A 14984-nucleotide genomic window follows, 5' to 3' on the forward strand; every position below is an offset into this window, starting at 1 on the left:
TAGAACCTTCTCTCCTATTCCTATTCCTAGTTTGATAAGGCACACTAAGTCGATTTTCCTTCAACATAAACAAAATAATAAAGGAAATAAAAGAAGCGATGCTAGCAAAACAGGCTTGGAGAATTATTAATAATCCTTCATCTCTTATTGCTCGTTTATATGCTGCTAATTAAGTATTTTCCTTCAGGCACTTTTTGGACAGCTGAGTTACATGCTTCCCCCTCTTATTCATGGAGAAGCATCCTTTCTACAAGGGATTTGATTGCACAAGGCTTTTGTGTTGGAACAGAACATGCACCCTATTATATTGGAGACTGATTCATTACTAGTGCAAAGACAGGTCTCAAGGCTTGCTGCTGCAAATACCTCTATGTTGGGCAGAGTTTATGATGATATTGGGGAGATGCTTGGAGGTTCTTCAAGTATGAGAATTGTTCATACCAGAAGAGGTGCAAATTCAGTAGCTCATCTAGTGGCAGAGCATGCCAAAACACTACAGCAGGAGAGCTTTTTCTCTTCTGCACCTAGTTTTCTGATGGCTGGTTTAGCAGATGATTCTATTGTAATGTAATTCTTCTTCTTTTAATAAAGGTTTTGACATCATTTTACTCAAAAACAAGGATTTTGGAACAGAAGAAACTTATATTGCAGCAAACATGGTTTACATATGGTTTACAATTGGACTAAAGTTTTTGTCTTTTAAGTTTTGCAAACTAATCTTTAATTCAATATTTTTTCTTTGTTATATTCATATCTTTCTTTCTTATTTTAAAAGTTTTCTTATGTAGGTTTTTGGGTCATAGATGTACTCTACATCCATCTTTAGCTTCAACTAACTTGATGGAAAACTGACATCGGATTGTTTGAGGTAGGATGCGGGCTATGGCGCCATGGCTACTTTTTTTTTTGGCACCTTCCTCTCAGATTATTCACGGTATTCCAAAGGCTTCCTAAGTTCAGAGATTAATCCGCTGGGGACTCAGACAGCCAACAAGGCATTGCAGCCCCTCCCCTGGCCACATTTATAATTCAGTAAAGAACATTGAATAACCAATCCCAGCGTTTGAACGCATGACATGGGGGTTCCACATCTTGAACATTCCCGTAGTGGGACCTAGTGCATCCACAGAACCACTTGCTATGGTTGGCATGGCTACTTTATTTTCTTTTTTGGATAGATGGCTATTTTATTTTCTAGTTTTGTTAAGGTTTTGTTTTTGTGGTTAGCCAGACTCTATTAAGTCATGGTTTTGGTGTTGTTAGAAGGTTTTATAGTGGGGATTGAGGTCTTAGTCTTAGTCCTAATTGCGATCTTACTAATGTGCTCATTGTGCCATATATATGGCATTGATGTTGGGGACTGAACGCTTTATAGTTTGTGTGTTACTATCGTCATGGTAAGCATGTAGTCTGGTACTTTGCAACATGGAAGGAAAGAGGGTGAAGTTCGTCTTAATGTTGGCTATTGATGATGTATTGTGCCTCCCTAAATTGGTCATCTATCTATAGCTCGTAAAAAAGGGAGATTATTGTCGTAAAAATTTGGACCTTATTAGCTCGAGATTTCTGTAACTACATATTTTCTAATTACAAATAAGTATTTCTTCTCTTACTTTATTTGTTGGAAATGATGAAAAATAAAAATTTACGATATCATTCTTATTTATGTCATTTTATTAATGAAGGAATGAAATAAAAATTTCTTTAAAAAGAATGATATTTTGAAATCTTCAACTGCATATTTACATGTTGTCATCTCAATTTGGCCGTTTGGGCATACTCAGATACCAACACTACCATGGCAACCACTGCAAGGGGCGTAGTGGTTATTGCCTAGTTGGGTGTGCTCCCCAACCTAGGTTCGAACCCCGAAGCTGTCAAAGTGGTCAGACACTGTGCTGCAATGCACAGTTGGAGCATTTCACATGCGCCGAAGGGATTTATCTTAGGTCTAGAAAGCTTTTGGGTTCCCCTTGACAAAGTAAAAAAAAACACTACCATGGCACCACGATCCCATAGCACGATCCCATAGAACTGATTCATTAGTTATCAGTCGTCACATTCACATGATAGCACATCGTTCCTGAACAAGCCTAGACAACATATGCAGGGGCGTTAACAGTGAACTTGTTCCATGATGTCATCTAAATCCTATAGTACAGTTTTCCCTTCCCGGCACAACTGTAATTAAATCATCCTTCTCGTTTCACAGTACTCCTAGTCTCCTTTTTCCTTACCTTGTTTGTATCCACTAGATTTTCCTCTTCCCTTTCAGACTCTTAGCAAGATAGATATTTACGGTCTGTGAATAAGACACAACAAGTGTGGACTCATTCATCACCACACCACCATTTACATACACTCAGAATTCAAAGACAACAGGAAAACCAACCAAACATAATCGATGGCAATTCTGAACTACTATCTCTCAGTGACCTCCACAGCAACGCCCATTTCTCCGGACTCATCATCATCATCAGCAAGCCAACCCGTGCCCGACCCGAGACAGAGCAAGATCCTACTGCCCAAGAAGAAGCCCCAGAAATGGTCCACTGGGATGGCTCCCGGCGAGTACGGTGGCCCCCCAACCACCACGAAGCTCCGCAAGTACTGGGGAGGCGATGTGGACCCTCTTGAATCCGATGACTTCATGTGGAACAAAGAATTCATGGACCGCATGAAGAAACTCATTCAGGGCCCTGATGACACTTCCACCCAAGTTGCTCCTGCCAAGGTTTCCATTTCTAGTACTCTTTTCCTTTTCCTAACTTGGGTTTGTCTTCATTCCGTCTCATTTGGTGGTTTCTTAATGTAATTTGATTGTATCGAGTGATGTTTGGGTGGTTTGACAATAATGGGTTTCTTGTGTTTCTACTCAATTTTTGTGGGAGTGTTTTATTTAGCTTAGCAATCAATTTGATGGGTTGTTGTTTGCATTTTCTGTACTGCTGTCCTTTTTGTTACTTGGGCATGGTGTTCGTGTTTGCTGAAGAAATGGAAGGAATAAAGAAAAGCATTTGGATAATGTATTAATGCCGGCTTGATTCCTTGGATGAGATTTGAGCCAAACCCTTTACACAGTTGTACAACTGAGTTAAGTTCTTAGTTGTTTTAAGAAAGCGAAGATATAAGATTTTAGGTTTCGGTTTCATTGTTTATTGGCAGTCTGAGAGAGTGATGGTGAATGAAGTCATATGGTTTATTTCTTTGTGAATGGTATCTGTGGATTTGTTGTGTGATCAAGCTGCTTTGGTGTAAACAGGAAGTGCCTTCTGGGTTTCTTAGCTTGAATAGGGTCATGAGTCTCGACAGGTTTGTTATCACTAGTAATTTCAATTGTTTATTTATTTCTGCATTTGTTCTCAAATATTGACCCAACTAAGGACGTACAGTCTAGAAGTTGATTTGAGCAAACAACTCACAGCTTCTCCTGCCCAGCCTGAGTTGCAACAGCATGTTGAGGCTACACCGCAAGTAATTGTTGACTGTCTTTCAATTTTGATGCGAGTAATTTATCCTGGGATTATTATTGGCCACTTCTAACTTTCTTTTTCGGAAATGAAATGATTCTCAGAGTTTGAAAAGCACTGCTATTAAATGGAGACACGCACCAACACGACGTGAGCAAGATAAATGGGCCAGAGCAACTAAGGCTGCAACTGGAGGCAGTGTAAGCCATACGTTCCACTAGAAGCCCCTTCGCATTCAGCCACTTTGAATCTTTTTGATGGATTCTCTAGCTTATAATGGCAAATAATGGTTTTTCTCATATAAGTGAAATGAGAACTTCCATTTACACTCACTAACTGTACTCTGAAGGATTCTTCCTAAATTTACACTTCTCACTTGGACATCTAACCTGCAGGAAGTGATGTTTCGGGAAGCAAGGCGCTCAAAGGAGGACCCGAAAGTAGTAGCTGAGCAGTATAGGAAGCAGTATTTCAAGGTAGATATCCGCTGTACTGTTTACTAAATCCTCTTTACCTTGCTCAGTTTCATTCTCCTCTCTTGATTTTACAAAAGAGTAAAAATAGTAATTTTCTTTTTAATTTTGCTATTACAGTTAAAGAAGAGATTGCAAGTACTTACACTGGGTATAGGAGGTGTTGGATTAGTTTCAGCTTATGTTTCATATTCCCCTGAAATTGCAGCTAGGTATGTCCAAATCCGGGTTTGTTCTCTAATATATACGAAATCTAAAAGTATCAATTATACACCCACTAGTTTCTGTATCTCTGGTGGGTCAGTTTCGTTTTTCACTTGCCATTCTTGCCAGAAAATAGTGTAATGAATGGGAAATGTCTTGTGAATATGCTTTCTTTTCACTCATTTTCTCTGTTCTTGCTTCTGTAGAACTTTGTGTGTCCTACATGTATCCATATATGTTGAACCTGTAGCCTAAGACAGTTTCTCTGCTGCATTGTTCCCTACTAGTCTTCATACCCTATTGTAGAAAGTAACATTTAACTTTTCTTATTTTGACAAAGAGAACAAATTAGGAGAAAAAGTTTATTCAATTAGCTAATGCGATGTCAGATACCGGTTATGGGTTCAGAGTTCAGTCCCGATAGAGTTTATTGGAGTTTCCTGGTGTACAATAGAGAGCCAAATCAGTCTTGTGAGGTTGGTGAACTAGCGTAAAGGTGCAGGTCGTCCCTGTGGAGATAGAAAGGCTGATGGATAGACCCTTCCACCATTTTTGAACTAAGACCAGGCAATTGAGAAGACCATAGCATAGAAAAGCTTCTCTCTAATCCAATTCGAGCTCAACAAATGGGTGAATGGGTGAATCATTTGCTTCCTTCATTGGAGATCGTACTCGACTAACCAATCCAACCAGAAGTTCAATATAGATATATCCCAAATTACATATATCATTATAATATTTTCCCACCTGTTCTACTCCACCGATTTTATTCCTGATGACTTCTCTGAATGAAGGAAGAAGTTAGTGAGAAGGGGCCTGAGTAAGTCATTCATAGGTCAATCCATCCTCTAATTAGTATCCTAATTGGCTCTTCCACATGGCTTGCTTTCCAACACGAGCTTCTTCTGAGCCCTCAACATGGCAAATGAAGCCAACCTTCTTAGTTGAGACACTAGCTCAACACTTACTTTTGTAGGGTCATATTAGTGAGAGGGGATAAAGTGAGCCTAGGTAATTTTGAGCCTGTAAACTGTACAGTGGAACAAGAGTGAAACGTTTTGGGAAACACGCAGGGGTTGGGTATGTGTTATTGGTGTGTATGGGCATCTAGTGCAGGTTGCTTCTCTGCCCATGCACACAATATGCCTGATAGTGTGATAAAAGTAACTCCATACCCCTATTCATGATTTTACTATTATGGAAATTAGTCACTCAATTCATTTGGCTGTCACACTCAATGTCTTCAGCTGGTGATATTTGGTCAAAGTAGTGCAGAAATAGTACTTCAAGATCCATTACAGGGTTAAACTCTACAAAAGGATTTCTTTTAGAATTGAAAGTTGATTCTATGAGATGAACTCTAGCATTCACATGAAATAGACTGGCATGTTTGACTAAATATGTCATGGCATGATGATGATGGATATCAAAATCCATAAGTACTCTTTTACAACCAATAGAATAAATATCTCCCAACATTTTTTATTTGTGAATAGGTAACCAATAGAATATGCCCCAATTATTCAATTATGAGCATTTAACCAAAGTGTGGGCCCTGCTATGGTTTAGTTTTCCTATTAGCTGTATGGCAATATCAATATTATTGTTTTGATTTTTGAAATGGCAATCTCTCACAGAACTTGATGTTTCATTTAGATTTTGTATAGATTATAATTTCTTTATGAGATTGATGCTAATCGTTTCTTATACATTCAGCTATGGTGTTGGGTTCCTTGGTTCTCTGGCTTACATGCGTATGCTAGGGACTAGTGTGGATTCCATGGCAGATGGAGCAAGAGGACTTCTCAAGTATGTAACAAATGTCTACTTATGTAAATGCAACTTTTATGCCAACATTTAATGACTTAATTGTATATAGATGAGCAGTTCAATATGCAATTTGATTAGATTCTTTAAAAGCATGCACATGTATTTTGATATTTAAAATATCCACACTCTGCACAAACTAGCGAGTTTCCCAGAATTTTCAATCTATCAATCGAGGCTTCACCTAAAGATGCCTGTTAGCTCCAATATTGCCTTGTCTTGCTAACATCAGAAACCTGGGTTGTTAGTTTATGTATTATCTTCCAACTTACACATCGTTTTTGTTATCTGTTAACCTTCATACACAATGTTGCCTGTTGAGTATTGCTCTTACATATTTTTGAAATATTGATTTTATCAATGGTTTTTATTTTATTTTTTGGTTACAATGATGAATGGTGTTTTAGTTAGGAGCAGTTCATAAAGAATTTATTCCTGACTGTCCATTGGGAAATAGCATGTGGGAACTCACGAAGAATAATGAAAGTTATGAAACTGCCTACCCTCACCATGATTACTCCACTGGACTTGTTGGGCTGTGTCTTTTCTAGTATTAACCATATGAAAGGTGAAACCATATAACTTTATGGAATTTTTTATGCAGGGGAGCAATTGGTCAACCAAGGCTATTGGTTCCTGTTGTATTAGTCATGATATTTAACAGGTGGAATGGGTAAGTATTTGCGCTGACATTTTTCTCTTAGATTGTTACTACGTTCTTATTTCTTTGAAAATACTTCTCCCAGGTAGTTTCTGCAAATATTCTTTAAATGCATGTCAACTTTTTCCTAATTTATTGCCCTTTCTTTAAAGTACTTTACCCTTGACTCAATGCATATGGCTGAACATAATATGTTCAAGCTATGACTATCTTTCAATGACTAATAAAGTTGAGTTTGGGTATAGGATCGTTGTTCCACAATATGGATTCATGCACCTGGAATTGATACCAATGTTGGTGGGATTCTTCACATATAAAATTGCTACTTTTATTCAAGCTATAGAGGAAGCAATTCCTCAAGTTGAGAAAATAGATACAAGTTCATGATAAACCTTAACATATACGTCAGCAGAATATTCCAGTAATGGTTATGATGCAGCTTGCAAAGGTTTGTTCTTATTTTCATATGTGTCTACCAAGCATGTTTTCAATAATCAAAACTTATATGATCAAAGTTTAGGCATCTGAGATGTTCAATTTGAAACCAAGTGATTCGAGTTTCTGAATTGCATATTTCCTCAATTTTGTATCATATTCTCAGATTATTAACATGTTGCAAAACATGTCCAACACTGCAATGAACAAATAGTCCCTCAAACTTTATCTGAATTAACAAGTTTACTCGTTTTAGACCCATAGAAACCAAGTGCATTTGAAGTAGTCTGGCCGGTTTCATTAGACGTGCCAGCTTTTTATGTTGTAGTTTACGACTCTAACAATCTTTCAGATTTGCTTTGTTAAACTTGTTCGTCTGTTGTCCAGATTACAGACAATGGTTGCAGTTGTGACATGCTGCTTGGAAAGGAAGAGGTGTATATGTAGTCTAGTGAATAGTAAGGAATTGTTCTTTTTATTTCTGTTCAAAGACAGTAAAATCAGCCTTGTTTAAATCAGTCTTCCCTAGATACCATCTGTCAGCCTGGTATGGTTGTACGATCAAGCTTCCCTACACAGTATCAATTGAAACCAATTCATTTTGTTCAAATCCGGTGAATGTTTCCTTATCTGGGGAAGAATCAACTGCCTCTTTCTTTACTATCACCATTTCTGTAACACCAATGTGCGCGCACATCAAATTTTTTTTTTCTTTTCTTTTTAAAAACAATCGAGAGTTGATTAATGGAAAATACTCAAATTGATATACTCCCCAATCTAGAGTCTAAGCTGGTACCAAAGTTGAAGAATCACTAATCAGCCTACAATTCAAGATCTGAGAATTTGCATCAAAAATTCTAAAATGGGGAGAAATCAACTGGCCATGTTGACGCTCATTGTCGAAGGCATGGAAGAAGCAAGAGGAGGTGATGTTGAGTGATCACCAAGCACACGTAGACATGAAGAAGGGTCATCCAATTGCATTCCGTAGTGAAACATTGGCTTAAAGACATTTGGCCTTCTGTATGTGACAAGGAAATGGTTGTAGTATTGGTTGTTAAACATTGGAGGTTTTGCCAGTCCACTGGACTATTCAGCAAGTTTTTGGAACAAAAGGTTACCACTTCAGCTCAACAGAATTGGTTATTGAAGCTTATTTGGGTATGACTACTCAATACAATAGAGGTCTGGAGTTCATAATGTAGTTCATAATTGCTCTACTACTTGCTCTAGTACAAAGATGACATAAAAAACAGCTCACCAGTTCCGTTGGGAGGACCGGCTCGCTCACCTAAAGGGCCGGACTATTTGTGTGCTTGCGATGTCCGATTCAGCTGAATCCTCAGTTAGAAAAAAGAGAGGCTCTCCGTTTCAAGGATGCGGCAGCCTCCAGTTTGAAAGTGAAGGTACAGGTAAGTAGAAGCGACTCATTCAGACATTGTGATGTGGCTATGATAAACACACGGTCAAGTTATATGAAGCTTATTTTCACACGGTACTGCGTGACAGGTTCTTTGGTAATGCCAAGTTGCCAACTATTTAAAGTTATGATTGGTTTCCACTCAGGAAGAGGAAAGAAAAAAAAAACAGCATTGTGGGAATAGCAGTTGGGAGAGGGGTTTGGATCGGGTGCTCAATGCATTTACGGGCAAAAATCTTGTAATTTTTGAATATTATCCTGTACTGTTTACAAGATTTTTGTAATTAATCCCTTCGGAATGCTAACGGGAATCTGAAAAACTACTAATATTGCAAATTCTAATTCACACAAACCAAAAATCCATTTGCATTTAACTTATTACAAAAGCTTTTATTAGATGGAAGTTCAAAGCAGTACTGATAAACACAGAAACCGATACAATACTTGACTTCACGTGTCTGACATATCAAAGAAAACGCAAGTACGGGAGCTTCAACCAGTGTTCTGCATCCCAGCAGCAATACCCTTCATGGTCAAAATAAGTGTGTCCTCTAGACCTGGAGCATATTCGCTTGTTGGGTTTAGATTGACGAGCTCTGCTGCTGGCTTGCGTGCTGGTTCCTTTAATGGCCTTACTTGACCAAGATAGTTGGGGTCACGGATCTGCTTCAGCGTATAGGCTTGGCACACATTTAGTGTTGTAATATACGAGTCACGAAGAAGAAGTCTCTGCCTCAAGTAAGGATCTCCTTCCAGAAGATTTCTGTGCCCAGCAACCTACAAAAATGTACAGATAAGATTGGTCTCTTCAAATATCTGTATGTGCAGTCAAATCAAATTTTTTCATTCAAAAACACTTTGACCTAGTACAAATTTAGTAACAAACCCATGAGAGCATTTCATTAATTATCATAAAACTAATATTTGGAAGTCCCAAGTTAAAATTTCATCTCAAGAATGGTCTTTATATTTGGTCTCATTCTTATGGTTAGACTTCATGTTGGTATAAGCAAGGAACCAGTTACAAAGATACTTTATATTGATGGTAATAGTAGTTTATATTTTCGAATTATTTGTTTTAGTTTCATGCAAAAATGAGTATTTGATTGAGACCAAAAGAAAAGAGTATTTGAAAACTTTTATGAATAAAAACAGATGAAGGGACAGTATTACCTGGAGTAGGAGGCGTTTAGTATCTTCATAGTTGGTCCTCAGTCGCTCTCCAAATGACCATAGGTCTTCTGACACCAGAAGCTTGTCATAAAGAGCTGTAATACCTGGGTCTCCCTTGGCAAACACCATCTCAATTAAATCAATGGTGACTCTGAAGAAAGGCCACTGATTATACATCTCCCGAAGCATCTGAAGATTCTTTGCATCCTTCTCTAAGGCTTGCTTAAATGCTGCCCCAAAACCAAGCCACACTGGTAAGTGAAATCTTGTCTGGGTCCATGCAAAGATCCATGGGATTGCTCGAAGTGATTCGATGCCTCCACTTGGCTTTCGCTTTGATGGACGACTCCCAATGTTCATCCGACCATACTCCATCTCTGGTGTTGCCTGCATTATTCAAGAAATAAGTATCTCAGCAGAAAGTAAATAAGAGCAAATTTTATTAAGGTAGGCAGATATGAAGGGACTTTTTCTGAAAATAGTTAAAGGGGTGATCGTGCTTGATGAACAGGCTACTTACAAGGCGAAAGTATTCAACAAAACGGGGTTCCTGGAAAACTATTGAACGGTATTCCTCCGTAGCAACAACTGCCATCTCATCCATGAGTGCACGCCATTCTGGCTTGGGCGAAACTGGGGGATTCATACCATGCTCTAGTGTGGCTGCTGTGAAACGCTGAAGTGTTCTAAAACACAAGTGCTCCTCTCCAAATGATTGTTCAATAACTTCACCTTGAACTGTTACACGGAGTGAACCGTGAATTGTCTCAGGTGGCTGAGACAATATAGCAAGATGAGTGGGTCCTCCTCCTCTTCCAACTGTTCCACCTCGGCCATGAAACATGGTAAGCTTAACTCCATATTGTTTCGCAACCTTTATGAGCTCTTCTTGAGCTTTGTACAGCTGCCATGCTGCAGATAGACGGCCTGCATCCTTTCCTGAATCTGAGTACCCTATCATGACTTCTTGCTTCCCATTGATCCGGTTTTTGTACCAATCTATAGAGAAGAGGCGAGCCACAGCAGCAGGAGCAGCCTCTAAATCAGCAAGCTTCTCAAACAATGGAACAACCCGTAGTGGCTTTTTCACACGGCATTCACGTTGTAAAAGCTCAACAGCAAGTACATCAGATGCGGCTGTTGCCATTGATATAATATAGGCACCAAAGTTGTCTGAGGGAAGTTCTGAAATGACTTTGAATGTCTCCAATACATCAGAAATTTCTTCAGTCTTGGGAACATCAGTGCCAAAAAGAGGGCGCTTTCCACTGAGCTCAGACAACAGCCATTCTTGCCTTTGTTTCTCAGGCCATTCTCGATAAGACCCAAGGCCCAGGTGCTTTGTAATAGCATCAATGACATCAGTGTGCCTGTCTGATTCTTGCCGTATGTCTAGTCTCACAAGACAAAGTCCGAAAGTAGAAACTTGCCGTAAGAAATCAAGAAGGCTCCCGTCAGCAATTGGCTTGTCACCACAGGAACAGAGTGACCGGTAACACAGTTCGAGAGGCTCCAGGAACTACAATTGAGCAAAAACACAATAACAGCTCTCAGATGAGAGTTTTGTACAACAAAAATATGTGGGGGCATGTTCCAACATAATTTTTGCGTTCAGCTTCTACTATATAAAGGTTCTAAATTTGGGGTAAACTGAAAATATCTTGAAAATGGAGACTCTGGTAATGGAATATTTATTTATAGAACTCCAATGAAATAAATCATGATAGGAAATACCTGTTCAACATTAGTAAAAGTTGTGTCCTCAGGAATGTCAGAGGTTCCATTGGATAGTAATTGACGAGCACGTTCACGTGTATTGTAGAGTTTGTCTCTCACATCACCAAGAATAACACGATATGGCTCATTTGGAGGAATTTGTTTCCAAAACTCTGATAACAAAGAATAACGATTAACAAAGGCACTCTATACTTGAATCAAAGGACAGATCAAATAATGATAATCACAGCAATAGTAAAACAGTAGAGAGAGTTATCCACCAATGTCATGAAGAGTTAGGTCAGTTTGGGGGAAAAATGAACTGAAACCTTTATAAGGAACCCCCCCCAAAAAAAAAAAAAAAAGGGGAGAGAGAGCTATAGCGATATAACTAATAGTCAAAGATTTAAAGTTTCGTTGGACATTCAAAATGTCCAAGCCTAAAATGACAGAAACATGAAACTATTGCATACCTATATAGTGTTTTGCATCCTTCCTTGAAGACCTATGAAGTTCATGAGCACGAGCAAGAAGCTCATCGTTGCAACGCCACATAGATAACTGTGGGTAAAAAAACAATATAAGAAAATGCAGAGGGAATAACATATTTAAAATACTCTGAAGATCATGATTATAATTTCACACCTCAAACATAAGATCCTCTATCTGGGAGAAATACAAGTTAGCAGCCATCATTCTAGCCAATAAGCATACATCCCGTGTAACTTCTGGAGTGACCCTGGGATTTCCTGCAGTCAACATCGGAAAGATTATAAGCTACATAAACCATGATGTAGTCATGCTTCTAGAGAACATGGGGAGAGAGATGCCACAGTGATGAAAACAGCACTGCATAAGGACAGAATATGTTTTGCCAATAACAAGCATAAGATGAGCATACCATCACGATCCCCACCCATCCAAGAAGAAAATTGAATGAGAGGGGCATTGTAAGGAACACGTTCATTTATCCCAATGTTCTTCAAGGCAGTGTCAACTCGGCGTAAGAATTTGGGTACACCTTTCCAAATCGTCTCATGAAAGTAGCTCATTCCTGCCCTCATCTCATCTTGAGGGGTTGGAGGAGTCCTTCGGATTTCGTCAGTGCGAAATGCAGCTTGAATCTACATTAAAGAAATAGATATATTCAGTAAATTTGAATGAAGATATATTACTGCAGATCCCATCAGGATATACTGGACCAGTTAGAGGTGCAGATCCCATCAGGATATACTGGACCACTTAGAGGGGAAGGGGGAATGTTGGCAATTGCAGCTAACTGATGGACAATGTCAGGGATAGTTGAGAGAACATAAATTTATATTCAAATTAAGTAAAGAGTATTTGAAATAGTATATAATGTAATTACATAGTATCAAAAAAATGCCATTGTATCAAACTCAATCAGTTTGTCTTTCCACATACCTCCCTTTGTAGAGCCTCATCGAGTTCTTGTTTATCATCAGGTGTAATATCCTTGGCATACAACTGCGTCAAACAATTTCTTACCCTGAAAAGATCAAGTAAGCATACAATGTCAATAACACAACCATAAACCCATCAACTCTCCACAACATAAGATAAGTAAACCAGGGGAATGGAGAACGAACCTCGCATGCTTTTGAAGCAGAGATCTGCGAACAGACTGAGTAGGATGTGCCGTTAGAACCAAATCTATAGTCTGGTTCTTCAATTCATCAAAAACTTCTTGTGGGGACTTCTTCAGTTGCCCCACAAGCTTCTTGAACGTCTCTTCAATGTCCGACTCTGTTGTAGCACTTGCTTCATCAACAAAATCTCCCTTCTTCAACTTTATCCTTCTCCGATATGCAATCTGAACTTCTTCAGCCAAATTGGCCAAGTTAAGCATGTGGGAAAAAGACTTGGCAACAACAATGGAGTCACCAGGATCCAAACTTGTAAACACATTTCCAAGTTCCTCCAACTTTTTCGGGTCCTGCTTTCCTTCGTATTCCGCGGATAGCTCATAACAATCTTGAACCTGTAGCAAATCAGATCCCAAAGGTCAATAAACACCTATATCATCAGATATTTTCACTTAATAAGCCCCAATTTCCTAATAGCATCATCGAGGTACCTAACATGCAGAACCTTTTAAGTAAAATTTCATAGATACTATCTGCTCTGTAAATCAATAATATATCAAATCCTCGTCCATATTACAACCCTGAACAGTATAAAGGAATGACATTTGGAGTGTTTTTCGATGCAAATAACAATAAAAGAACAATGACAGCTGAATTACAAACAAAAAGGCATGTAGTTAGACAAAATAGTTGCTTCCAATTTTCGTATCATAAAAATTGAATTAAAGAAAAAAATATATAAGATACTCTTAAGTCCCAGACAAGCATTATAGTCAGTGAACAAACAAAGCGATAACATCAAGGTTTGTACCAGAAAAACAAAACATAAAACATAAATACATATAACAACAAACACAAAAGAACAACGAAACTCTCGATCAAAACTAACATGGCACCTACCCCAGAAATTTTCTAAACTATCAACTAGTGAACTCCATAAGCAGTCAATGGTAATTCAAAGCAAGTAAAAAACTAATCAAAACAGAGAAAAAAAGGACTAAAATTCACTACCGTTTCTCTGAGATCCTCCCCATGTAAACCCTGAAGAATATCGAGGAAGCGATCCAACAACAAAGCATCGTACTCGATCAGTTTGTCATCCTCAGACACCTTTCCTGGTGCCAACAGCCTCAGCTGTGCATCAATTGAAGCCATCTTCTCCAAGTTCCTCGCTGCCATGGTTGCCTTCTCTCTCTCTCTGCTTTCTGGGTTTCTGGGTTACTCTGTATTTGACTTTTTTTAACCAACAAAACACTGCATGGTATTAATAATGAATCAAAACCCACAAATCCTTGCGGAAAACAGAGTAGAGCAAACTGAGTTTTCAGAGGAAGTAAAGTATAAACCGGATTGAAGTAGAGCACAAACTCTATGAAGAAAAGGAGATGATATATAATGGGGAAAAAAGAAAAAGGAAAAGATAGAGTGGGGGGAAGCAAAGCGAATCCCGTGAGACCCAGATGAAGAGAAACGGGTTGCTTATGATCCGTGCACGAGAAAGTACAAAGGATTAGAGACGGAGGGTTTTGATCACGGAAGGGGTCAGAAAGAAGAGAAGTGAGTGTGTGTCTGTGTCTGTGTGTGGGTTATGTAAAGCAGGACTCTCTTTCTGTGTTGGACTTGAATTTATAGAGAGATAGGGGGGAGAGAGAGTGTACAGCTCGGACCTGGAGTAGCTAAAAATTAGTAATTCACAATTTTACATTTGCAACAAAACAAAACACGTTGATCGGAATTGGATATGTGGAGAGAAAAATATAATCAAAAATTAAATAAATGTAACGAAAAAAATCAAAGTATGTGTTACGGAGGGTGAGCTCTAATGAGGACCCTAAAATGAGAATTTTGTGAGGACTTTTAAATTAACGATTAGATGACATATGTGTTGTAGACTTAATATTCAATTAAAATTGGGACTGCTCATTCAACTGTTAATTTGAAAGTCCTTATTAAATCTTCATTTTAAAGTTCTCACTAGAGCCTCTCTCGTGTTATAGA

The 14984-nt window shown here is 38.5% G+C and overlaps 2 protein-coding genes across 2 annotated transcripts; one reads left to right on the forward strand and one right to left on the reverse strand.

Annotated features, from left to right (window-relative positions):
• Window positions 1-2258: 2258 nt before the first annotated feature.
• On the forward strand, window positions 2259-7680 carry LOC133724883 (protein CONSERVED ONLY IN THE GREEN LINEAGE 160, chloroplastic). The gene is made up of 10 exons (XM_062151783.1): window positions 2259-2734; window positions 3263-3312; window positions 3393-3474; window positions 3575-3670; window positions 3866-3946; window positions 4064-4155; window positions 5864-5956; window positions 6579-6647; window positions 6881-7083; window positions 7458-7680. The coding sequence occupies exons 1-9, from the start codon at window positions 2405-2407 to the stop codon at window positions 7020-7022; spliced, it is 1035 nt and encodes a 344-aa protein (XP_062007767.1). The 5' UTR covers window positions 2259-2404; the 3' UTR covers window positions 7023-7083; window positions 7458-7680.
• A 1121-nt stretch (window positions 7681-8801) lies between these two features.
• On the reverse strand, window positions 8802-14595 carry LOC133724882 (phosphoenolpyruvate carboxylase 2-like). Its single transcript, XM_062151782.1, has 10 exons — window positions 13998-14595; window positions 12990-13381; window positions 12805-12889; window positions 12281-12503; window positions 12025-12128; window positions 11853-11940; window positions 11398-11552; window positions 10184-11182; window positions 9664-10050; window positions 8802-9267 (listed from the first exon to the last, which is right to left on the reverse strand). The coding sequence occupies exons 1-10, from the start codon at window positions 14163-14165 to the stop codon at window positions 8983-8985; spliced, it is 2886 nt and encodes a 961-aa protein (XP_062007766.1). The 5' UTR covers window positions 14166-14595; the 3' UTR covers window positions 8802-8982.
• Between the last annotated feature and the right edge of the window lie 389 nt (window positions 14596-14984).

Source organism: Rosa rugosa, chromosome 1, assembly GCF_958449725.1.
Source record: "Rosa rugosa chromosome 1, drRosRugo1.1, whole genome shotgun sequence".
NCBI classification, from domain to species: Eukaryota; Viridiplantae; Streptophyta; class Magnoliopsida; order Rosales; family Rosaceae; genus Rosa; species Rosa rugosa.